The sequence below is a fragment of the Microcaecilia unicolor genome, chromosome 9, assembly GCF_901765095.1.
Source record: "Microcaecilia unicolor chromosome 9, aMicUni1.1, whole genome shotgun sequence".
Taxonomy (NCBI): domain Eukaryota; kingdom Metazoa; phylum Chordata; class Amphibia; order Gymnophiona; family Siphonopidae; genus Microcaecilia; species Microcaecilia unicolor.
Window position 1 is genome coordinate 163,028,351 of NC_044039.1, and position 26,796 is coordinate 163,055,146.

Here is a 26,796-nt window from a genome sequence, read left to right on the forward strand (position 1 = left end):
ACAGTTCTGGGACTGAAATTTTATGTTCTCCATTGCTGGAAATTTACTTACCTCAAATTTTAAATAGCAGAAAGTGTAGGTCAATAAGATATAAAACTATAAAGACTGTTACTAATTTACAGTTCAACATTTTTATTGATGACAAGGAAATGAAACACAATCAATGATATGAATATAACAAATAGAAAACGCAAAACAGGCACAATAAAACCAAAGAAACATGCTGTCATCAAAAAATTTTCAACAAATACATCCCCCTCCCTCCCCCAACACCCACCCTACCCCATATAATTTATCATCAACAACCAGAAATCCCGTAGGAAACCAACACAAGAACCATTCCTCCCCCTGCAAAATCAAGAATCAGAAATTCAAGAGGCCTTTACTCTATAACCTCTTGAATCAGCATGCAGAAAAATATCCCATACCAACCACCCCCCCCCCCCCCTTTGCAGCACCCGAGGGTCCAGGTGATTCAGTAAAAGGCTCCGCCCCAAATGGGACAGAACTTTACGCTTAGGAGAGCATATGGCATCCCTAGCCTCCCAAAGTGCCAACTGGTATAAGTGGTTTCTCCAACTCCAAAAAGAAGGGGGATCCGGAGAGACCCAAGCCTGCATAATGCATTTGAGACCAACAAGTTTCAATTTCCAGAATAACTGCACTCTCGCCCCCAGCACCACAGAGCCCAGCATGCTCAGTAACCACACTGAGGGCCAATGTGGGACAGGCATAGACAGTGTGTGTGTGCAAAACTGAACCAAAGCAGTCCAAAACAGCTGAATGTTAAGAATGATAAAAGGAACTTTTCCCAGTCTGAAACTTCATATAAAGAACTGAAGGCACCACCCCAGCATGAAACAATTGTAGTTGAGAAATTTAAGCCCTATGCATGATTCTGTAATGGTTTTCCTACAAAGTAGCAGTAGCACCCACCTGAGAAGTATTATGCAATACAGAGAGAAAATCCCAACCAGCAACGAAATACCCTGGTCTTGTTCCCATCTATCATATACTACTCCAAGGTCCTTCTCTGCTAGCTTACCACCAAGTGCTCTATGGATACCCAAGATAGACAGCCTCTCCTCCATAACTGAGGCGAAAAAATCCCGCAAACACTTCCCAACCTGAAGACCCAAGACCCCACCACTGAGACTATCAACATAATGCTTCAGCTAACAATAAGTAAACAAGTCTTCCCATTCTTGTATCTCCGCTCCAATAAGCTCCTGGAAAGGTTTGAAAGCCCCGTTCTGTGCAAGCATATGTTCCAAAAGAACAAAATCCCTGCCCTCTTGAAGGATCTATTTTCTAACCCCCAGCAAAAATTCCTAATTCCCGCAAATGGGAAGCTGATCAGTAGACCACAAATCACCTCCGAACTCCCAAATCGGCAAACTCCACACTCTTGTAGCAGTCTAATACGCACACTCCGACCCCAAAATTTGGGGAAGAAAGAAGAAGGCGCCTGCAATAGGGAAAGGGAATAGGACTTTCTGTGGGTTTTGCAACTACATTCAAAGTGGTTTACATAGTATATACAGGAACTTATTTGTACCTGGGGCAACGGAGGGTTAAGTGACTTGCCCAAAGTCACAAGGAGCTGTAGTGAGAATCAAACCCAGTTCCCTAGGATCAAAGTTTGCTGCACTAACTACTAGGCTACTCCTCCACTCTGAAATGGTGCAAAAAAGGCAGCCTTGTAGAGACAGAGGGTGTAATCCTGAACTTATATAAAAAATCATACAGATGAAGAATCAAACAGGCCTGATTATACCACTTTATATCCGGAAGCCCAAGCCCCCCTGTCCTCCGTTATCCAGAAGCCAAGGAAAATTAATCTTAGACTTTCTGCCAGCCCAACAAAATTGAGAAACCAACCAGGAAAAACTACGTAAATTCTTCATCAGCACCGCAGGGAAAGGGTATGTAATATAACCGACCATTTGGGAAACACAACCATTCAAAAAAGATTTTTGTTTAATGGAGGGGTTACCTGCCAATCGAATTTGGAGAGATTTCTCCACTGTTCAATGAAGCGAATTCTCCAAATTATTTAAGAAATATGTTTCAACTTTTTGTATGTTGGATACTTCTTCTTATTTGAAGAAATTGGCACCACCATCGTTTCAGGTCCATTTATTATCTTAGATAGAATTACAAATTTCTTTGGGTGATTTTCCAGGTAAACTGGGAAATAATTGTAAATCCTTTCTTAAAAGATTTAAAACAGCCAAAATTTTAGTGTCTAATTACAGGCCTGTGGACTCAATTCTCACTTTTTGTTAAGCTGCTGGAAGGTCTAGTTACGGTGCAATTAACACAATATTTGAAACAGTATGATGTTCCTCACACATCTCAATTGGGCTTTCAGGCTTTTTTTTAATTACAGAAACAGTTACAAGTTCCCTGCTGGACAAAGTAAGATTATTATTGAGTGAAGGGAAAAGTGCAGTACTGCTTCAATTTGATTTATTATCTGTTTTTTATTTGGTAGATCGTACAAAATTTGGAGGATATGGAAATTTTCTGAAATGGTTTGAAGAATGGTTTGAAGAATTTTTTTTTAACGAACGATTATACAGGGTCAAATGGAATGGTGGACTATCTTCGCAGTGGTGTAACCCCTGTGGAGTACCGCAGGGGTCCCCTCTTTCCCCTGTATTGTTTAATGTATTTTTGCAATCTCTTGGCTTCCATTTAGAGAACAATGTTTTTTTCCCATTATATCTATGCGCATGCAGATGATATTTTGGTATTAATTCCTATCCCATCAAGTGCCGACATTGATATTTCCAGAATCTATCTTTGTATAAATCTATTAGATAAATGGATGAGTTACCATAAGTTAAAACTGAATACAGAAAAAAACTAAATTTGTGTTTTGACACTAAACCAGAGTATTCCCAAAACTATTACTGTTAACGCTTATAATCATACCATTTCCAAAGTTATAACAATTCTAGGTATTCAGGTCGACAGGCAAATTCAATGGAAATGCAGCAATACACTAGTCAAGAAGTGCTTTTTTATGATGAGAAAATTACGCACTGTTCAGAAATATTTTGACAGACATCAATTTGAGTGCTTCACTCATGCTCTCATATTATCTTAATTATTGTAATTTGATATATTTAGGCTGTACAAAACGGCTTCTGAAGAGACTGCAGTGCAGACTAAAAAATACAGCAGTTCGTTTGACTTTTGGATTTTCTAAAAATGAAAGTATTTCTCTATTTTATATTAGGTTACGCTGGATGCCAATAGAGGCCAAATTATTTTTAAACATGATTGTTTTCTGTTTAAATTTTTACATGGTTTGGTTCCAGATTATTTCTTCTTCCATTTTTTGCTTTGCTATGATTTGTTTTGATTTGAGAAATCATTAGTTTTTCAAACAGCAAGGCTTTGGCAAGATCTTGTTAAATTTTACTCATTTCCTCAACAGTATCTTACATTTAGAAGGAAGATTAAAACAAATGTTTATTTAAGAAATTTATATTACAAGGTGATTAGTAATTTTAGGTTAGTGATATTTTATGTAAGGTTTATGTAATTCCTAGAGATTGTTCTGCCTTCTTGACCTCTGTGACCCGCTTAGAACTGTGAGGTGATAGCGGGATATAAGTCACAAATATAATATAATATAATGTATTCAGGGAGAGGAGCAGATGCCTTCAGCCCTTCAGGTAATGACGAGAGTCCTCCAAAATCCTGTGGATGTTAGCTAAATAAAGGTCCTAAGTCTTTTGTGTGCATCCCCAAATGTATTCCCAAAAAACAAAAAGTAGTATCCGCCCAGAGCGGGAGAAACAAATCACCCCATAACCGTTTAAGAGAGACCTCCGAAACGAAGGTAAAGCCTCTGACTTTTGAAGGTTTAAATTAAAGCCTGCAAAATCACCATATTTGGTAAAACATTCCAAAAGGGCAAGCAAGGAGTCCCACGAGTCCAACAAATGAACAACAAGATCATCCACAAAAGCTGCCAGCTTAAACTCCTGGGCACCCAAAGCCACCCCCTTATGAGGATTGGCATATATGTCTCTAATCAAGGGATCAAACATTAAAATAAACAGCAACAGGAAAAGGGGGCAACCCTGCCTCGATCCACACAGTATGGGAAAACAAATAGAATGTTAGAAATGGAAAACAAAAATGAGGACATTATAATGCCTTTGTATCGGTCCACGGTTCAACCACACCTCAAATAATGTGTGCAATTCTGGTCACCGCATCTCAAAAAAGATATAATGGAATTAGAAAAGGTACAGAGAAGGGAGACGAAAATGATAAAGGGATGGGACAACATAGGCTAAAGCAGTTAGGGCTCTTCAGCTTGGAGAAAAGAGAGCTGAGGGAAGATATGATAGATGTCTATAAAATGATGAGTAGAGTGGAACGGGTAGACATGAATCGTTTGATACTCTTTCCAAAAATAATAGGACTAGGGGGCACGCAATGAAGCTACAAAGTAGTAAACTCAAAACAAATCAGAGACATTATTTCTTCACTCAATGTGTAATTAAACTCTGGAATTTGTTGCCAGAGAATGTAGTAAAAGCAGTTAGCTTAGCAGGGTTTAAAAAAGATTTGGAAAACTTCCTAAAAGAAAAGTTCATAAGCCATTATTAAGATGGGCTTGCGGAAAATCCATTGCTTATTTCTAGTACTGTTTTGGGATCTTGCCTGGTACTTGTAATCTAGATTGGCCACTGTTGGAAACAGGATGCTGGGCTTGATGGACATTCAGTCTGTCCCAGTATGGGAATGCCTATGTTATTATCAGGCTTATTTTCGAAAGAGAAGGGCGCCCATCTTTCGACACAAATCGGGAGATGGGCGTCCTTCTCCCAGGTTCGTCCAAATCGAAAGCTGATTTTGGGCGCCCTCAACTGCTTTCTGTCGCGGGGACGACCAAAGTTCACGGGGGCATGTCGGAAGCATAGCGAAGGCGGGACTGGGGCGTGCTTAACACATGGGTGTCCTCGGCCGATAATGGAAAAAAGAAGGGCGACCCTGACGAACACTTGGCCGACTTTACTTGGCCCTTTTTTTTTTTACGACCAAGCCAAAAAATGTGCCCTAAATGACCAGATGACCACCGGAGGGAATCGGGGATGACCTCCCCCTACTCCTTCAGTGGCCACTAACCCCATCACACCCTAAAAAAAAAATTACAATATTTTTTGCCAGCCTCAAATATTATACCCAGCTCCATGACAGCAGTATGCAGGTCCCTGGAGCAGTTTTAGTGGGTACTGCAGTGCACTTCAGGTAGGCAGACCGAGGCCCATCCCCCCCCTACCTGTTAAACTTGTGGTGGTAAATGTGAACCCTCCAAAACCCACCACAAACCCACTGTACCCACATTTAGGTGCCCCCTTCACCCGTAAGGGCTATGGTAGTGTTGTACAGTTGTGGGGAGTGGGTTTTGGGGGGGCTAACACACAAGGTAAGGGAGCTATGCACCTGCGAGCTTTTTCTGAAGTCCACTGCAGTGCCCCCTAGGGTGCCTGGTTGGTGTCCTGGCATGTCAGGGGGACCACTGCACTACGAATGCTGGCTCCTCCCACGACCAAATGGCTTGGATTTGGTCGTTTCTGAGATGGGCGTCCTCAGCTTCCATTGTCGCCGAAAATCGGGGACAACCATCACTTAGGTCAACCTAAATGTTGAGATTTGGGCGTCCCCAACCATATTATCGAAATGAAAGATGGCCGCCCCATCTTGTTTCAATAATACAGCTTTCTCCGCCCCTTCGCGGGGACGTCCTGCGAGGACGCCCTCAGGAAAACTTGGGTGCCCCGTTCGATTATGCCCCTCCACGTAATCTGAATGAATTCTGTTGTTACTATTATAATGGACTAGCAAAGCATTTCTTGGCTAAGTAATTCAATAGAAACATATTACTACACAGGTTTTATTTTTGTATTTTGGCTTTTGGCACACTGAAGATAACTAATATAGCAACCAGGGATGCTGAATCAGTACACTAAACCATCGCCTCTGACTTCAGCTCTGACTCCAATTCCTATTGATATTAGGCTTTTAATTTTCTATTCTGATCTAAAGTACTGATAAATTTATATAACTTATATTTACCAGTATTTTAGGTTTTAATTCCAGGAGAGAGAGAGGGAGAGCGAGAGATCTTTGTCCTGGGTCTAAAGCACTGGTAAATATAATACATTTACTATTATAAAGTTTTAAGTTTTTATTCTGAAGCTGGAGTCAGACAATACATTTTTATTGACTCCAACTCCACCCAAAATTGTTTCCCACTGTCTCCACAGTCCAGATGGTAACCATACTACTTTATCTGAATTCAGAGTAGCAATTTTCTTGAATAAAGAAGAAGGGAACAAATTTAGGGGCCCTTTTACTAAAATGTGCTAAACTTTGTGGGTCACCCAGCTTAACGTGGGATTTTCCCACACACTACCTGCAAGTTTAGTGTGTCCACAGTTTAGGGCATTTTGTGTGTTTTGGGTTTTTTTTGTTTTGTTTTTGAAGATCATGTGCCCTAATATGCACATAAGAGCATAAGAACAGCCATACTGGGTCAGACCAATGGTCCACCTAGCCCAGTATCCTGATTCCAACAGTGGCCAATCCCGGTCACAAGTCCTGGCAGAAACCCAAATTATAGCAACATTCCATGCTACCAATCTAAGGGCAAGCAGTGGTTTCCCCCATGTCCATCTCAATAACTATAGACTTTTTCCTCCAGGAACTTGTCCAAGCCTTTTTAAAACCCTGATACACTAACCACTGTTACCCCATCCTCTGGCAACGAGTTACAGAGCTCAATCAACTATTCGCTGAGTGAAAGCATATTTCCTCTTATTTGTTTTAAACATATTTTCATGTAATTCATTAAGGGTCCCCTAGTCTTTGTACTTTCTGAAAGAGTAAAAAGAAAAAAAAATCACTTTTACCCATTCTACACTACTCAGGATTTTCTAGACATTAGTGTGTATAACCTGCAAAATGTTAGCACAGGAGCACTTGGAGCCTCCTATTTAACCAGTTATCATGGGCTAATTAAAATATTAACATGCCCATTCCCAAAAATATCTGTAAAAAATAAATACAGCATGGTTTAGCATAGAAGAGCAAGGAAAATTCTGCACAATGCTTTAACACATTTATGCAGTAGCCTGTTCTTACATACTAAACAGATATAAAGAGCTTAGCTCCCTTTAGTAAAAGGGTCCTTTCAACAGGAGTGACTACCTCCCGCGGGAGGTGGTGGAGATGAAAACAGTAACGGAATTCAAACATGCGTGGGATAAACATAAAGGAATCCTGTGCAGAAGGAAGGGATCCTCAGGAGCTTAGCCTAGAATGGGTGGCAGAGCTGGTGGTTGGGAGGCGGGGCTAGTGCTGGGCAGACCTATACGGTCTGTGCCGGGGCTGGTGGTTGGGCGGCGGGGATAGTGCTGGGCAGACTTATACAGTCTGTGCCAGAGCTGATGGTGGGAGGCGGGACTGGTAGTTGGGAGGCGGGGATAGTGCTGGGCAGACTTATACGATCTGTGCCAGAGCTGGTGGTGGGAGGCGGGGTTGGTGGTTGGGAGGTGGGGATAGGTCTGGCCAGACTTATACGGTCTGTACCCTGAAGAGGACAATACAAATAAAAAAGTAGCACATATGAATTTATCTTCTTGGCCAGACTGGATGGACTGTGCAGGTCTTTTTCTGCCGTCATCTACTATGTTACCTCAAAAACATGGGCAAATGCTACAGATACACCAAGATATAAATTGCACATAAAGGAAAGAAAGCAAGAAAGAATAGAAGTTGCCACGGTTTGGCTTATTTTTCAGATTTTTTTTTAATTGACATAGTAGTTTCCTCCTGGAACTAGGACTGGGATCTGGTGCTATAGCTCTTCATTTGCAAATACCTGGAGATTTTCCCCCTATTTTACACTCACCTCTGTCTCTTCCTCCACAGTCCCCACAACATACCTAATCTGGTCACTGTGGTGACTGCCTGGGCAGAGCATCATGCATTTGGCCACTAGAAGCCACCCTAAAAACAACAACTACAATTCCCCCCAACCAACCAAAGAAGCAGAAGACAACTTGGGGATCAAATTGGAAGACTTTCTGACCAAGGCCTTTTCTCTTCTGTTCTTCACATCTTCCACTAATAGTGAAAGGGCAAGAGAAACTGGCTGACAAGAGAAATTTCACAGTAAGAAAGGTACTCAATAGAAATAGAATAAAATAAAACATAGAAAAGAAAATAAGATACCTTTTTTTATTGGACTAACTTAATACATTTTTTGATTAGTTTTCGAAGGTGGCCCTTCGTCAGATCAGAAATAAGCAAATTTTGATAAGTAACAGCATATATAAGTGAAACATCAAAGTATTTCAGTGACAGTCTGAAAGGATGAGGGAGGGGTGGGTTAGGAGAGAAACAGACATGGCTGAGAGGATGAGGGAAAGGGAGATATGCATGGTGATCAGAGGGTGACAGAGCAGTGGTATTTCATGGTTTAAAATGGGCTAGAAAACCCAGATCTTTGTTAAGTCCTGTCTGGTGGGTGTCAAAATAGTTAATCATTTACATAGACATCATATGAAAACCACCAGTGCCAACCAGGATGCTACCTCTGTGGGACAGCACTTTACAAAACCAGAACACTGTACCAATGATTTTATGGTGAGAATACTAAAAGGAAACTTTAAAACAATACAGGAACGCAAGACCTTTGAAGTCAAGACGATTAAATATTTTGACACCCACCAGACAGGATTTAAGAAAGATCTGGGTTTTCTAGCCCATTATAAACCATGATATCCTACTGCTCTGTCACCCCCTGATCACCATGCTCCCTTTCCCTCATCCTCTCACCTAACCCACCTCATCCTTTCAGACTGTCACTGAAATACTTTGATATTTCACTTATATATGCTTACTTATCAAAATTTGCTTATTTCTGATCTGATGAAGAAGGGCCACCTTCGAAAGCTAATCAAAAAATGTATTAAGTTAGACCAATAAAAAGGTATCATCTTATTTTCGTTTCTATGTTTTATTTTATTCTACTTCTATTGAGTGCCTTTAAAAGTGGACTAACATGGCTACCGCATCTCTCTACGCAGTAAGAAAGAAAGAATCAAAAGTTATTTAAATGTTAATAGCAAGTCTTACCTTATCTGCACACATGGACACTTTAATATCCTGCCGGGATATTTCATAATGCCGTATGTTGAAAACGTAGTTACCAGCTAGCTTCAAAATGTCAGCAGAGATGTACTCCAGAACAGCCACAATGTAAAGTGACACATGATAGTCTATCTTATAGCCAAGGATCTCCTGCAAACAAAACAGCAAACTCATTAAAACTTTTTACCATTACACCATAAAGGAAGGGGATGGGGGGAAGAGGGGGAGGGGGAAAAAGATAAAAGTGTTGATGCTGTGAGAATATAATGTGTAGGTTCTGATGTTTAGGTAGATTTCGCGAATTATTGTAAATGAAGCCTGTTGAGTGTGTACTTTATGGCTGCATCAATAAAAACGTTAAAATTTAAAAATTTTACCATATTGCTGTAAAGGGTATGATACATACCTGTAGCAGTTGTTCTCCGAGGACAGCAGGCTGATTGTTCTCACGACTGGGTGACGTCCGCGGCAGCCCCCACCAACCGGAAATAAGCTTCGCGGGACGGTCGACACGCAGGGCACGCCCACCGCGCATGCGCGGCCGTCTTCCCGCCCGTGCGCGACCGCTCCCGCCAGTTGAATGACTAGCAAAAAATATGAAATACACAACTCCAAAGGGGAGGAGGGAGGGAAGGTGAGAACAATCAGCCTGCTGTCCTCGGAGAACAACTGCTACAGGTATGTATCATACCCTTTCTCCGAGGACAAGCAGGCTGCTTGTTCTCACGACTGGGGTATCCCTAGCTCTCAGGCTCACTCAAAACAAGAACCCAGGTCAATTGAACCTCGCAACGGCGAGGAAACAACAGAAATTGACCTACGAAGAACAACTAACTGAGAGTGCAGCCTGACCAGAAGAAATTCGGGTCCTGGAGGGTGGAGTTGGATTTACACCCCAAACAGATTCTGCAGCACCGACTGCCCGAACCGACTGTCGCGTCGGGTATCCTGCTGGAGGCAGTAATGTGATGTGAATGTGTGGACAGATGACCACGTCGCAGCCTTGCAAATCTCTTCAATAGTGGCTGACTTCAAGTGGGCCACTGACGCTGCCATGGCTCTAACACTATGAGCCGTGACATGACCCTCAAGAGTCAGCCCAGCCTGGGCGTAAGTGAAGGAAATGCAATCTGCTAGCCAATTGGAGATGGTGCGTTTCCCGACAGCGACCCCTAGCCTGTTAGGGTCGAAAGAAACAAACAATTGGGCGGACTGTCTGTGGGGCTGTGTCCGCTCCAAGTAGAAGGCCAATGCTCTCTTGCAGTCCAATGTGTGCAACTGACGTTCAGCAGGGCGGGTATGCGGCCTGGGGAAAAATGTTGGCAAGACAATTGACTGGTTAAGATGGAACTCCGACACCACCTTCGGCAGGAACTTTGGGTGGGTGCGGAGCACTACTCTGTTGTGATGAAATTTGGTATATGGAGCATGAGCTACTAGGGCTTGAAGCTCACTGACCCTACGAGCTGAAGTAACTGCCACCAAGAAAATGACCTTCCAGGTCAAGTACTTCAGATGGCAGGTATTCAGTGGCTCAAAAGGAGGTTTCATCAGCTGGGTGAGGACGACGTTGAGATCCCATGACACAACAGGAGGCTTGATAGGGGGCTTTGACAAAAGCAAGCCTCTCATGAATCGAACGACTAAAGGCTCTCCAGAGATGGCTTTTCCTTCCACACGATAATGGTAAGCACTAATCGCACTAAGGTGATTCCTTACTGAGTTGGTCTTGAGGCCAGACTCTGATAAGTGCAGAAGGTATTCAAGCAGGTTCTGTGCAGGGCAAGAACGAGGTTCTAGGGCCATGCTCTCACACCACACGACAAACCTCCTCCACTTGAAAAAGTAACTCTTTTTAGTGGAATCCTTCCTAGAGGCAAGCAAGACCCGGGAGACACCCTCAGACAGACCCAACGCAGTGAAGTCTACGCCCTCAACATCCAGGCCGTGAGAGCCAGAGACTGGAGGTTGGGGTGCAGCAACGCTCCGTCGTTCTGCGAAATGAGAGTCGGAAAACACTCCAATCTCCACGGTTCTTCGGAGGACAACTCCAGAAGAAGAGGGAACCAGATCTGACGGGGCCAAAAGGGCGCGATCAGAATCATGGTGCCGCGGTCTTGCTTGAGCTTCAGTAAGGTCTTCCCCACCAAAGGTATGGGAGGATAAGCATACAGGAGGCCGGTCCCCCAATGGAGGAGAAAGGCATCCGACGCTAGCCTGCCGTGTGCCTGAAGTCTGGAACAGAACAGAGGCAGCTTGTGGTTGGTCTGAGAGGCGAAAAGGTCCACCGAGGGGGTGCCCCACGCTCGGAAGATCTTGCGTACCACTCTGGCATGGAGCGACCACTCGTGCGGTTGCATGACTCTGCTCAGTCTGTCGGCCAGACTGTTGTTTACGCCTGCCAGGTACGTGGCTTGGAGGAGCATGCCGAACCGACACGCCCAACGCCACATCCCGACGGCCTCCTGGCACAGGGGGCGAGATCCGGTGCCCCCCTGCTTGTTGACGTAATACATTGCAACCTGATTGTCTGTCCGAATTTGGATAATTTGACAGGACAGCCGATCTCTGAAAGCCTTCAGTGCGTTCCAGATCGCTCGGAGCTCCAGGAGGTTGATCTGCAGATCCTTTTCCTGGAGGGACCACAGACCCTGAGTGTGGAGCCCATCGACATGGGCTCCCCACCCCAGGCGAGATGCATCCGTCGTCAGCACTTTCGTGGGCTGCGGAATTTGGAATGGACGTCCCAGGGTCAAATTGGTCCGGATGGTCCACCAGAGCAGTGAAGTGCGGCAACTGGTGGAGAGGCGGATGACATCTTCTAGATTCCCGGTGGCTTGAAACCACTGGGAAGCTAGGGTCCATTGAGCAGATCTCATGTGAAAACGAGCCATGGGAGTCACATGAACTGTGGAGGCCATATGACCCAGAAGTCTCAACATCTGCCGAGCTGTGATCTGCTGAGACGCTCTGGTCTGCGAAGCCAGGGCCAAGAGATTGGTAGCCCTCGCTTCGGGAAGGTAGGCCTGAGCCGTCTGGGTATTCAGCAGCGCTCCTATGAATTCCAGAGACTGAGTAGGCTGGAGATGGGACTTTGGGTAATTGATCACAAACCCCAGCAGCTCCAGAAGTTGAATAGTGCACTGCATGGACCGGAGGGCTCCTGCCTCCGAGGTGCTCTTGACCAGCCAATCGTCGAGATATGGGAACACGTGCACTCCCAGCTTGCGTAGATACGCCGCCACCACCACGAGGCACTTTGTAAACACTCGTGGGGCAGAGGCGAGCCCAAAGGGCAGCACACAATACTGAAAGTGCCGTGCGCCCAGGCGGAATCTGAGATACTGTCTGTGAGCTGGCAGTATCGGGATGTGAGTGTATGCGTCCTTTAAATCCAGGGAACATAGCCAATCGTTTTTCTGAATCATTGGCAGAAGGGTGCCCAAGGAAAGCATCCTGAACTTTTCTTTGACCAGGAATTTGTTCAGGCCTCTCAGGTCTAGGATGGGACGCATCCCCCCTGTTTTCTTTTCCACAAGGAAGTACCTGGAATAGAATCCCTGCCCTTCCTGCCCGGGTGGTACGGGCTCGACCGCATTGGCGCTGAGAAGGGCGGAGAGTTCCTCTGCAAGTACCTGCTTGTGAAGGGAGCTGAAAGACTGAGCTCCCGAAGGACAATTTGGAGGCAGGGAGGCCAAATTCAGGGCGTATCCGCACCGCACTATTTGGAGAACCCACTGGTCGGAGGTTATGAGAGGCCACCTTTGGTGAAAAAATTTTAACCTCCCTCCGACCGGCAGATCGTCCGGTACGGACACTTGTAGGGCGGCTATGTTCCCGTGGATCCAGTCAAAAGCCCGTCCCCGGCTTTTGCTGTGGAGGCGCAGGGGGCTGCTTAGGCGCACGCTGTTGACGAGAACGAGCGCGCTGGGGCTGTCCCTGTGCCTGGCGAGGCCTTCGGGCCGGCTGGTTGTACCTACGCTTTGCAAAAGAATAGGGTGCAGCCTGCCGTGCCCGGGAAAAACGCCCACCCGTGGGGGCGGGTGCTGAAGGCGCCCGGTGGGAGAGCTTGTCGAGAGCGGTTTCCCGCTGATGCAGTTGGTCCACCATCTGCTCGACCTTCTCACCGAAAATGTTATCCCCCCGGCAAGGGACGTCAGCCAGTCTCTGCTGGGTGCGGTTGTCCAGGTCAGAGGCACGCAGCCATGAGAGCCTGCGCATCACTATACCTTGGGCCGCAGCACGAGATGCCACGTCACAGGTGTCAAAAATCCCCCTGGACAGGAACTTTCTGCACGCCTTCAGCTGCCTGACCACCTCCTGATAAGGCCTGGACTGCTCCGGCGGGAGCTTATCGACCAGGTCCGCCAGCTGTTGCACATTGGTCCGCATGTGGATGCTCATATAGAGCAGGTAAGATTGGATTCGGGTCACGAGCATGGAGGATTGGTAGGCCTTCCTCCCAAATGAGTCCAGAGTGCGAGACTCCCGCCCCGGGGGCGCCGAGGCGGTATCCCTCGAACTCCGTGCCCTCTTGAGAGCAGAATCCACGACCGCTGAGTCATGGGGCAACTGGGGCCGCATGAGCTCTGGGTCAGAGTGGATCCTGTACTGGGGCTCTGCTTTCTTGGGAATGGTGGGATTAGTTAGTGGTCGCACCCAGTTCCGGAGCAGCGTCTCCTTCAGGACATTGTGCAGCGGTACCGTGGAGGACTCTCTAGGTGGTGATGGATAGTCGAGGACCTCGAGCATCTCGGCCCTCGGCTCTTCCACAGAGACCACGGGAAAGGGAATGCTTATAGACATATCCCGCACAAAGGAGGCAAAGGAGAGACTCTCAGGAGGTGAGAGCTTCCTCTCCGGTGACGGCGTGGGGTCCGAGGGAAGGCCCGTAGACTCCTCTGAGGAGAAATATCTCGGGTCCTCCTCTTCCCCCCACGAGTCCTCATCCTCGGTATCGGACATTAGCTCATGTAGCTGCGTCCGGTACCGGGCCCGGCTCGACGTCGAGGCACCGAGGTCTCGGTGTCGTCGAGCGGTGGACTCCCGCGCCGGCGGGGACGGAGCTCCCTCCATCGACGTCGACGGGGACTCCACCTGCGTGGCTGTCGAGACCGGCACCGCAAGCGGCGGCGGTGTCGACTGCCCCGGCGCCGGGCTAGAGCTCGCCGGCGCCACAGTCATCGGCGCCGAGGGCGCAAGCACCCCCGGCGCCGGCACAGCCTGGCGCATCAGCCCTTCCAGGATCCCCGGGAGGATGGCTCTGAGGCACTCGTCCAGGCCCGCTGCCGGGAAAGGCGGTGGGGCCGGTAAGGGTGTCGGTGCCGGAAGCTGCTGGGGGCCAGGAGACGGCACCGAGGTGCCGGAACCCCGACGCGTCGGTACCTCCACCACCGACGGAGATCTCTCCTCTCTGCGATGACGCTTCGGCGTCGACTCCTCTTCAGGGTGCACCGAGGGCTCCCGGTGACGGCGCTTCTTGTCTTTTTTCCGGTGCACGTCACCGGTGCCGGAGGGCATGGAGGAGGAGGAGGTCGATCCCCCTCGGTCTCGGGGTACCGGGTCCGACAGGGTTCGGTCCCGTGGCTCACGAGTTGAGGGAGTGACCGGGGCCGACTGCCCACGCGGTCTCTCTACCCCACTCTCGCCGGCGGACCGGCGGGCCGACGGGACCTGTTCTCCTGGGGTCGCTGCCATCGGTGCCGATGTCTCGGGCATCGATACCGGTACCGAAGAACCGGTCTTCGATACCGATGCCGTCGAGGTCGACGTCGAGGGGCCGGCGCAAGTTCCAAAAAGACGGTCCCGCAGAACTTGCCTCGCAACCTGAGTCCGTTTCCGGAGACCGAGACACAAAACGCACGACTTGAGATTGTGCTCCGGCCCGAGGCACTGGAGGCACCAAGCGTGGGTGTCGGTCTGCGAGATCGGCCGGCCGCAGCGACCACACTTTTTAAATCCACTCGGGACCTTCGAGGACATCGACGGAAAAATCGCGTCGGCGGAGTCAAAGTCGGCAATGGTGGCTAAAATCACACCACGAAAACTGAAACCGACCGAGCGGCCACTAGGCCGCAACGAGGCGTCCCCGCTAGAAAGCGAGGGAAAAGAAGGAGCGCGTGCTCCACACGCGCAAAATTCTTTTTTTTTTTTTTTTTTTTTAATAAAAGAGAAAGAAGAAGAAGAAGAGGCCGAATAGGCCAAAGCGACGATCCGCGTAAACGCGGTCGAAAAAATCCGGCGGCTGAAACGAGAGAGAGGGGAAAACACAACTCTCTCAGTCGCGGAAAAAAAGTAACTGGCGGGAGCGGTCGCGCACGGGCGGGAAGACGGCCGCGCATGCGCGGTGGGCGTGCCCTGCGTGTCGACCGTCCCGCGAAGCTTATTTCCGGTTGGTGGGGGCTGCCGCGGACGTCACCCAGTCGTGAGAACAAGCAGCCTGCTTGTCCTCGGAGAAAGCTATTTACAACATTTCTTCATTATCCATTGATAGGAGTAGCAAAGAAGATCTCTTGCATAAGATACAAGAACAATGCTTAAGTTCTGAGACCATTAGGAAGTCAGCTCAAATTGAGGAAAACAAAAAGCCAGAGCAGCTTATCACCACATAGGATGGAACAATAACAGGACTAGATTTACTGATATTACCACCTTAGGAGTAAACTTCATACAATGGGACCTGCAGTAAACAACATATGCTAATACTGTGGTGCACTTTGGTAAATCTAGCTCACAGAGTTCTCATATCCAATGCTGGAATGAAGCTCTAACAGACAAAACTGCTACAGTTTTCATACCCAAATATGACGCAAAGATTTCATTTTGGTATGAGGAGCAGCAGTTGTGTTAAGAACAGGGCTAAGAAAATGGGAGCTGGTACATGTCCCTGTATAGCAACTTACCAGATCTAGGTAGGGCTACTAGTAGAATATCTAGTTTATTATAAAGTGTATTCAACTACTACTACTAGAAAGAAAACTGCATGTGACTCAGGGGAGTGGAATGCCTCTTTGGTTGGCAAGACCAAGAATCCTACCTATAAAGAGGCAACACATATTACATCAGGCTCTGGAACTCTTAATATAGCTTCTAATATTAGGAAAGCAGAATAAACTAAATCCCTACAAACTACACACTAGCAGAGTACCACACCTCAGTCATCTATGTACAGCATGGACACACCTTCACCAAATAGAAAATAACAGCACAAATTAAAGTAGAAATATGTAAATAAAAATGAAACTGGAAACCCAAGCAACCAGACAGCACACCAGAGAGATAAAGAAATGCATTTCTTCTTATACTGTACAAATACAAAAATCAGAGATGTACATTTTCCAAAATTAGGAAAGAAAATCAAAAATTTCCCACAAAAGAATAAGCAGGAAAACTGCATGACCCTGGGGAAAACAGGGCTCATGAGGGCAACAGAACTGCCCGTTGGCTGCTGAGGGAAGGCAAGTGCAGTGGACAGAGATGGAGGGCTGGAGGTTCCCCTCAACTGCATTTGCAGACAGGGCATTTTCGATATGACATCCAAGTTGGACTTTGGATGTTTTGCGCTAAACGTCCCAAAACCGAATAGAATGCATGATCATTTTTGAAAGCAGAAAACATCTATTTTTTTTTAAATACCATTTGTAACAAGTTTTTGTGCTCTGTGCGTTTATTGTTTTAGGCCATTTTCAGAAAAAAAAAGGGGTACAAGTGAAAAATGTAGAAAACCACACCATTGGGATGTAGGAGGGACCAGCATTTTTAGTACACTGGACTGCCACACGTCCCAGGAGAGCTAGGGGGCACTGCTGTGGACTTCATATAAATGCTCCTGGGTACACACCTTACCATTGCTCACTTATCTTGTCTACTGGGCCCTCCAAAAGCCACTACCCCCAACTGCACACCACTACAATAGCCTTTAGGGGTGAACAGGATCAGAAGCAGAGCCAGGTTGATGGCGCGGGGGGAGTGAGAGCGGACTTCCGCCAGTGCGGGTACACATTTTCAATGCAGCACACTGAGAAAAAAATAGGCGCTGGAGCTGCCAGAACTCTGTTTGGGAGAGCGGCCACTCCCCTGGCACCCCCCCCCTGGCTACCCTATATGTGGGTACAGTGGGTTTCTGGTGAGTTTTGGAGGGCTCACAGTTTTCACTACAAGTGTAACAGGTAGGCGGAGATATAGGCCTGGGTCTACCTGTTTACAGTGTACTGAACCAACCATAGAGCACTCCAGGGACCTGCATGCTGCTCTAATAGACCTGGCTATAACACCTGAGGCTTTCACAGAGGCTGGTACTATTCTCATTCATATTTTGGGGGGTGAGAAGAGGTCACAGTGGGGGGGAGTAAGAAGGGACCATCTCTGATTCTCTCCAGTGGTCATCTGGTCATTCATGGCACCTTTTTGTGCCTTATTCGTTCTAAAAACAGGTCTAGACCAAAGAATTTAGATTTTTGATCCATTATGGCTGTACAAGTGTTAGGCATGCCCTAAGCTCACCTTTGAAACATCCCTGACACGCCCCCTTGTGGTTTGGAATCACTACAGATGAACTGCATAGTCAGATGTTGCAAAACAGGTTTTGAAAAATACCGACGGATGTTCTGGAGAAAATTTTCATCCAAATACCATAACACTCTTTGAATGTTTTTCTCTTTCGAAAATGAGCTCCAGAATCTCTCATTTCAGTTCAGTTCACTTACCCAAATACAAAATATAGTTAACCACAGTATTATAAATGCACAAACAAAACTGACATGGAACTTCAAGAAGCAACTCTGCACATTCTGCAAAACTGAGAATGAAAAACAGAAATGCATTTCCATTTATGCTGTTCTTGTGAGAGAGTGGGGGCTAATATGTTACATGTCACATTCTACATGAATAATGTCAGCAGCTCAGTAGCCACAATCTAATACGCTCAATCAATACAAGACTAATAGAGACTCCAGTAATACTCCTTTCTCCATCAAAAATGAAGGAAGTTCAGCCATGCCATCCTTTGGGTAACTAGCCTTAGCTTGGTTTGCCCTGGCTTGCCCCTCCCCTCCTACCCCTAGGGCACTCTTCACATACTCTCCTCCTAAACCCAGCCCTTCCCTCATGCTCTTTTCTCTTGCACCCAGTCCTTCTTTCATGGGCTTTCTCCCTGCTCCCAGCCCTCATCGTGCCCTCAACTCCAGTCCCTAGCCCTTCTTTTTCCTGATAACTTGCTGATCTACGTTTTGTACCAAGTGTGTCATTGATAAGAATGAAGGCAGCAGCAGCAGCTGACATGTTGAAGCCTATCATCAATGGAGGAATGCAGTTCCAGGAGCTACAGCAATAGATATCACTCTATAGAGCAATAGGGGGCCTTGCTGCAATAAAATCATTTTGCAGCAGTGGAGCCAGAGTCCACAACATGTGTCAGTGCAACCATCTCACAGAAAAGTCCCATGCAAATGGCTTTTGTGGGGGTGAAGTCCTCTAGCCTTATAGTCTAGCTCCAGTAAAGTACGCAAGAGCAGAAACATAGTAAGGTACCTGCATGTGGCAAGCAAGCTGGGGCAGAAGTTAAAGGTTTTATAACTTCTTCTATCTATTTGCTTGTTGTGAATGGTAGCACACATTAAGTGAAGGGAATTTGGGAGGAACATACTCAGGCAAATGGCCCACCCCATTCCAATGCCTATGCCTCTTATGGAACTCAATATGCAACTGAAAGCCCCATTCTTGTCTCATCTTCCTTCCCCATCAGTGAAATACGCAACCATCAATCTCCCAATAGATGGCTAAGAACATCAACTGCAGGGAGTTTGGCCTGGTGATTCCTTCACTAACTAATCTTCCCACTCTGTTAGTGATCAGTCCAATACCAAGAAAAACAATCTATACCATTTTCACTCGACTCTGGAGTCCCACAAGGAATGATCCTTTCACCTATGCTATTTAACATCTTTTTGGCACCCCTTCTCACATTCAGTCTCTAGGTTTTACAGCATACGTGTATGCAGATGATATCCAATTACTATATTGATTCAACAGACATTCAAATGATTCATACTCTTAACTGTAATTTGACACAGATCACTAATTGGTTACAGTACAACAAGCATATTCTTAATCCCGAAAAATCAAGCAGCATTCTTTTTTTCTAATACGCCAAATTAATCCCTTAATCACACACTATCCTTCCCAACACTACTATTGTCTCTAGACTACAACATACAAAAATACTAGGTGTCATCCTTGATGAATCACTTTCCTTTCAATTTTATCTCTAACATGATTAAAAGCTGTTTCTATAGACTCGGACAAATCCGTTCTATTCGCTCACTAACTGACCCACTGGCAATAAACATTAAATAAGTACATAAGTATTGCCACACTGGGACAGACCAAAGGTCCGTCCAGCCCAGTATCCTGTTTCCAAAAGCAGCCAATCCAGATCACAAATACCTGGCAAGATCCCAGAGAGGCTCAATACATTTTAATGATGCTTATCATAAGCAGTGGATTTTCCCCAAGTCAATTTAATAATGGTCTATGGAACTTTTCCTTTAGGAAGCTGTCCAGACCCTTTTTAAACCCCGCTAAGCTAACCGCCTTTACCACATTCTCTGGCAACGAATTCCAGAGTTTAATTACACTTTGAGTAAAGAAGAATTTTCTCCGATTTGTATTAAATTTACTACTTTGTAGCTTCATCGCATGTCCCCTAGTCCTAGTATTTTTGGAAAGAGAGAACAATTCATATCTACCTGTTCCACTCCACTCTATTTTATTTATCTCTATCATAATCTCCCCTCACTCGTCTCTTCTCCAAGCTGAAGAGCCCTAGATGCTTCAGTCTTTCCTCATAGGGAAGTCGTCCCATCCTCTTTATCATTTTCGTCGCCCTTCTCTGTACCTTTTCTAATTCCACTATATCTTTTATGAGATGCAGCGACCAGAATTGAACACAATATTTGAGGTGCGGTCGCACCAAAGACCGATACAAAGGCAATTATATACCGGTGAGTCTGACGTTGGTGCCGGGCAAAATGGTAGAGACTATTATTAAGAACAAAATTACAGAGCATATTCAAGCATGGATTAATGAGACAAAGTCAACATGGATTTAGTGAAGGGAAATCTTGCCTCACCAATCTACTACATTTCTTTGAAGGGGTGAACAAACATGTGGATAAAGGCGAGCCGGTTGATATTGTGTATCTGGATTTTCAGAAGGCGTTTGACAAAGTACCTCATGCAAAGACTCCAGAGGAAATTGGAGAGTCATGGGATAGGAGGTAGTGTTCTATTGTGGATTAAAAACTGGTTAAAAAAAGATGGAAAACAGAGAGAAGGGTTAAATGGTCAGTATTCTCAATGGAGAAGGGTAGTTAGTGGGGTTCCCCAGGGCTCTGTGCTGGGACCGCTGCTTTTTAACATATTTATAAATGACCTAGAGATGGGAGTAACTAGTGAGGTAATTAAATTTGCTGATGACACAAAGTTATTCAAAGTCGTTCAATCGCGGGAGGATTGTGAAAAATTACAAGCGGACCTTATGAGACTGGGAGACTGAGCGCCTAAATGGCAGATGACGTTTAATGTGAGCAAGTGCAAAGTGATACATGTGGGAAAGAGGAACTCAAATTATAGCTATGTCATGCAAGGTTCCACGTTAGGAGTCACAGACCAAGAAAGGGATCTAGATGTCGTCGTTGTTGATACGTTAAAACCTTCTGCTCAGTGTGCTGCTGTGGCTAAGAAAGCAAATAGAATGATAGGTATTATTAGGAAAGGAATGGAAAACAAAAATGAGGATATTATAATGCCTGAATATTGTGTTCAATTCTGGTCGCTGCATCTCAAAAAAGATATAGTGGAATTAGAAAAGGTGCAGAGAAGGGTGACGAAAATGATAAAGGGGATGGGACGACTTCCCTAAGAGGAAAGGCTAAAGCGGCTAGGGCTCTTCAGCTTGGAGAAAAGGCGGCTGAGGGGAGATATGATAGAGGTCTATAAAATAATGAGTGGAGTTGAACGGGTAGATGTGAAGCGTCTGTTCACGCTTTCCAAAAATACTAGGACTAGGGGGCATGCGATGAAGCTACAATATAGTAAATTTAAAACAAATCAGAGAAAATATTTCTTCTCTCAACGTGCAATTAAACTCTGGAATTCGTTGCCAGAGAACGTGGTAAAGGCAGTTAGCTTAGCGGAGTTTTAAAAAGGTTTGGACGGCTTCCCAAAGGAAAAGTCCATAGACCGTTATTAAATGGACTTGGGGAAAATCCACTATTTCTGGGATAAGCAGTATAAAATGTTTTGTACATTTTTGGGATCTTGCCGGGTTATCTGTGACCTGGATTGGCCACTGTTGGAAACAGGATGCTGGGCTCGATGGACCTTTGGTGTTTCCCAGTATGGCATTACTTATGTACTTATGTACTTATTCAAAGCCACCAATGGAGGCTCCCGAGCTCCGAGTGGTAATTTGACATGTGGAGACCAATGGGACAAGAGGGACTTGTACAGAGATCTCATGTATGCTGTGGCCCTAAGAACTACTTCTATCATCACTGATATGGATCCCAGAACCTGAAGATAGTCTCTCGCATACGACACCGCTTTCTACAGGAGAGCATGTATCTGATCTTGAAGTTTGCAGAAGAAACACTCATCCTTGAAGAGTATCGAAAGAGACTCCGAGATGGTACCAATCGACTCTTAAGAGGGTTTACCACCCAACCGAGGGACCAAAGAAATTGGACCACTAGAGTTATGACTTTCAAAATCTCCTGATACGACTTTGCTCTGATCAACCAATGGTCCAGGTAAGGATGTACTAGAATGCCCTCTTTTCTGAAAGCCACTGCCACCACAGCCATGACCTTCCGGAAAGTACAAGGAGCTGTAGTGAGGCCGAAAGGCAGAGCTCGAAACTGAAAATGTTTGCCCAAAATCGCAAAGCAAAGAAAACACTGGTAGAGCGGACGAATCAGAACGTGCAGATAGGCCTCTATTAAGTATAAAGCCATTAAAAACTCCCCTGAACGGCTATTATTTATTTATTTGTGAACAGACTGCAGGGTGGGAGGAGGGTGGGGAGGGTGGGCATAAAACCCAAAAAAATCATTCTTCTGTTAATTTGTATTTGATTGGTGTGAACAAGTCTTTAATTCATACCTGTTACTAATACAAGCTATAAGTTGTTTGCACTGTGTTATTTTAATAAAAACCGTTGAAACATATTTATTTGTGAACAATTATATCCCGCATAATCCCACCAAGGCAGGTTCTATGTGGCTTACAACGTTTGATGAAAAATACAGCATAATAGTAAGTGCAAAGCAGAGAATAAAGTAGAGGAGGGGAAGAGAGGGAAACAGCAGGGGAAAGGAAGGCGGGGATGCAGAAGATCAAGCAGCTGAGGAGAATGATCGATCACATAGGTAGGTCTTTACGGATTTCTTGAATAGTTTGTGATCGGTTGTGTCTTTTAACGTTGATGGCAGAGCGTTCCAATAACGGGGACACTGGAAGCAAAAAGAAGAGGCAAAGAGCAGCTTGTATCTTAAAGTTCCTGCAGTTAGGAAAGTGGATAGTTGAGATAGGTGTGGGATGACTTCTCGGAATTTCTGGGTAGGAGGTCGATCAGGCTGAACATATAGTCTGGAGCGTCCCCGTATACAATCTTGTAGGTAAGAGCACAGACTTTGAATTCAATCCGTTCTTTGATCGGGAGCCAGTGGAGCTTCTCACGAAGGGGCGCTGCTGCCTCAAATCGAGATTTGCCAAATAGTAGCCTCGCCGCCATGTTCTGCGCTGTCTGGAGTTTCTAAAGGGTGTGCTCCTTACAGCTGTTGTAAATTCCATTGCAGTAGTCAAAATGGCTCAAGACCAAGCAAGGAGCTTTCATATGAAAACTGGAGACTTACAGCGTCCGATTGACCACTTTGAGATCTAAAATCGGATGGAAGGAACCTTTTTTTCTTTGGGACAACAAAGTAAATGGAATAACGTCCTATTCTGACCTCGGAGTCTGGAACCAGACAGATGGCCTGCAATTCAAGAAGCCTTTCTAGGATATCCCTGATCACTCCTGCCTTGAGACGAGACCGACAGACTCCAGGAAAGCATCTGGCAGATGCCATGCAAACTCTAAGGCGTACCCGTCTCAAATAACCTCAAATACCCACTGATTGGAGGTAATCTGGGCCCACCGCTAATAAAACTGAGCTAAGCGACCTCCCACAGGAATTCGAGGATGGGCTCAGAGACCTTCATTGGAAGAGACACACAGGGGATTGAAAGGAAGATTATATATCTCCGCCTCCACATCGGGTACCACGAAAAGAACCTCTGAAAGAACTTAGACTTCTGAACAGTGGCTACTCTGCCTGCTCTGAACCGACGAAAATCCTGGTCCCAACCAGAAAGATCGTGACCTGTTGACCTAGGTAGAAAAAGCGACGTCCAAAGCCAGAAGGATGCTTGGGTGCATAAAGAGAGGCATAACCAGCACGGAAAAGGAGGTGACAGTGCCGTTGTATAAGTCTCTGGTGAGGCCTCATTTGGAGTACTGCGTGCAGTTCTGGAGACCGCACCTATGGAAAGATATAAACAGAATGGAGTCGGTCCAGAGGGCGGCTATGAAATTAGTAAGCAGTCTTGAATGCAAAAATTATAGGGATAGGCTTATGAACCTCAATATGTATACGCTGGAAGAGAGCAGCATGTTAAAAAGCTTGTCAAGACATCTAAATGTTCCATCAATCAATTAATATATTACTGAACATCAATAGATTGACCCCTGAAGAAGGCTGTTCTAGCCGAAACACGGACCGTGTTGGGTCTGAATAAAGGTTTTTTTTCGGAGCATCTTACCCTTGTGTGGCTGACTGATCATTTGATTTTGGGTCCTTTCCACCCCTTTACTGTTGTGTTGAAGTCAATTTAACTATATTTAACAATGGAAGTTGAAGTAGGCAACACTGAGAAGATCTCAATGGGCTCTAAGTCTCCAGTTTTCATATGGGCATTGATTTATTTACACAAATTTACTGAGAGGTATTTGGAACACCCATGAAAAAAGCCTTAAAGACTAAACACAATAACGTGAATATAATGTGAGCAGAATTTGGTAACCAGTGTTAACTCCTTTAAGATAAGGGTAACATTACAATCCTGTTACAATGGTTACAAGCTGACTCTCCTAATGTGACCCAATGGCTTAATAAAGTGAATGCCCTCATAGTTCTGGATCACCATCGTGCAGGCTGGAACCACCCAGGTCATTGGGCTAAAGTTCAACGTATTTGGGAGTCTTTCTGGCTTGCCATTTCACATTGGGTTCGCAGCTGGATTTTGAATTGTTGAGTTTTGCTTTTTTACACTGCTCATCCTCATACTTGCTTCCTAGATCTGGATAAGAGTTCACCAGATCTGGAAGATTGTATTTGGCTGGTGGGAAAAATGGGGTAGGGGGAGGATAGGGGGATTGTGGGTAGTTTGGTATAAAACAAAAAACTTCTTTGGATATGTCATGTTGCTGTTGTTGTCTGTTTGATTGCTCCAATAAAGATTTATATATAAAAAAAACAAATAAGGGTAACATGATCAAACTTTTTTGCTCCTAAGACACGCAGCTGTAGTCTTTTCAAGCTAGTCTTGGTAATACTTTGAAACAAAGTATTATAGTAATCCAATGTACTTGTTACAAGAGCATGAACAATTTAAACTAAGGGCCCTGTTTACTAATCCGCGCTGTAGGCGCACTAACATTTTTAGCGTGCGCTAAAAATTAGCACGCGCTAACACTAGATACAACTATGCATTAGTGCAAGCTAAAAACACTAGCGTGCCTTAGTAAACAGGGCCCTATGTTGGATTTATTTTTAAAAAATGTTTAACTGATGAACTATTCACGATTGCAAATAACATGATCTAACAACATAGCTAATATGCTTGTCAAATTTCAGTGAACATAAAATCCCAAAGTAATAATTTCTTCCTTAAGAAGAAGGAACTTCCCTTGCACTCTTGGCTGAAGATTTAGATTTATGAGATATCCACTTGGCACAAGATTTTTCTGCATTCAAAATTATTCACTCAACCATTTATCAAGCAAAATCCATTTACAATTAAGATCATGCATTACATAAGATTTGTCATCCTTCATAAAAGCAACCAATTGAATGTCATCTGCAAAGAAATGGAATTTAAATTTCCAAATTTCAAGAAGCTTAGCCAAGGGTGCAAAATACAAATTGAAAAGCACGGTGAGAGTAATGAACCTTGAGGTACTCCTCTACCCAGAGTAATCTGAGAGGTTATTTCTTGATTCCAAAACACAAGGAGGCAAAGAAAATTGGAAGGGTAGGAAAGGAAAGATAAATTCGGCCTTACCTGCTAATTTGCTTCCCTTTAGTCCCTCCTGACCGGCCCAGAATGTGACTGATGGGTTGTGCACGCCTTCCAGCAAATGCAGACTGAGAAAAAACTGTGACTCTAGAGAGCCAATAAGAGCCCTTGCCAGCTAGAGAAAGATCCAGTAATAAGGTACCAAAGCAGAAGAAAACCCAAAGAATAAATAAATGGCCTGTGCATCTGAAAGCCTGAGCAGCTACCGGCACATTGCCAACATAGGGTGAGTGCCTCCAAACATATTGTGTCAAAAGATATGCCCCTGCATATCAGGATCCTTAAAGATCCACAACATTTAAAAAAAAAAATAAACAAACTACAAAACCAGCAACACAGCTGAAATATCTCTAAACCCCTGAAAACACAGAATACCTAAAGGGAGGGATCTGGGCCGGTCCGGAGGGACTAAAGGAAAGCAAATTAGCCGGTAAGGTCTAATTTATCGTTCCTTAGCGTCCCTCTGGAACGTCCCAGAATGTGACTGATCGGAAGTAACAAAGCAGTTAAATTATGGGAGGGACCCTAATAGCCCCGCCGTCAAGACGTGTGCCCCGAAAACAACTTGCTGATGACTCAGGACGTCCAAGCAATAGTGCTTAGAAAAAGAATGCAAAGACGACCAAGTCGCCACCCTACAAATGTCCTCCGGAGGCATCAGACAACACTGTGCCCAAGAAGCTGCCTGACCTCTTGTAGAGTGAGCCTTAACATGCTCTGGAACAGGCTTCCCGGAAAGAAGCTAAGCTGAGGCAATCATCTCTTTAAGCCACCGAGAAACAGTAGGCTTAGAAGCCATAAACCCTTTGTGTGAACCTCCGATCAGAATAAACAAACAATCGGATTGTCAAATCTCATCTGTAGACTTGATATACTGTTTCAACACCCGTTTGACATCTAAACGCTTCAAACGACGCTGCTCCTCTGAGCCAGAGAAAGAGCCTAACACAGGTAATACCACCGGTTGAGATACATGAAAACGAGTCAAAACCTTGGGAAGAAAGGAAGGAACTGGTCACAAAACTACCCGATCGGAACAGAACTCCCAAAACAGAGATCTACACAACAGCGCCTGCAACTCCGAAACTCGCCTAGCATACATAAGACCTCAGGGGAATTAACAACACAAACAGAGGAAATAGCAGAGGTGTTTTGGGATTTCTATAATCAATTATACCAAGCAGAACAAGACAAAACAAGGGAGGAAATGGA

At 45.2% G+C, this 26,796-nt stretch overlaps 1 protein-coding gene across 2 annotated transcripts in view; it reads right to left on the reverse strand.

Moving 5' to 3' along the window:
- Nucleotides 1–26,796, reverse strand: part of SOS2 (SOS Ras/Rho guanine nucleotide exchange factor 2) — a 330,826-nt gene that overhangs the window by 204,965 nt on the left and 99,065 nt on the right. For both annotated transcript variants that reach the window (XM_030214043.1, XM_030214042.1), the window contains exon 4: nucleotides 9,172–9,336. In XM_030214043.1, coding sequence (XP_030069903.1) covers nucleotides 9,172–9,336 — 165 coding nt within the window. The remainder of the gene's footprint in view (nucleotides 1–9,171; nucleotides 9,337–26,796) is intronic.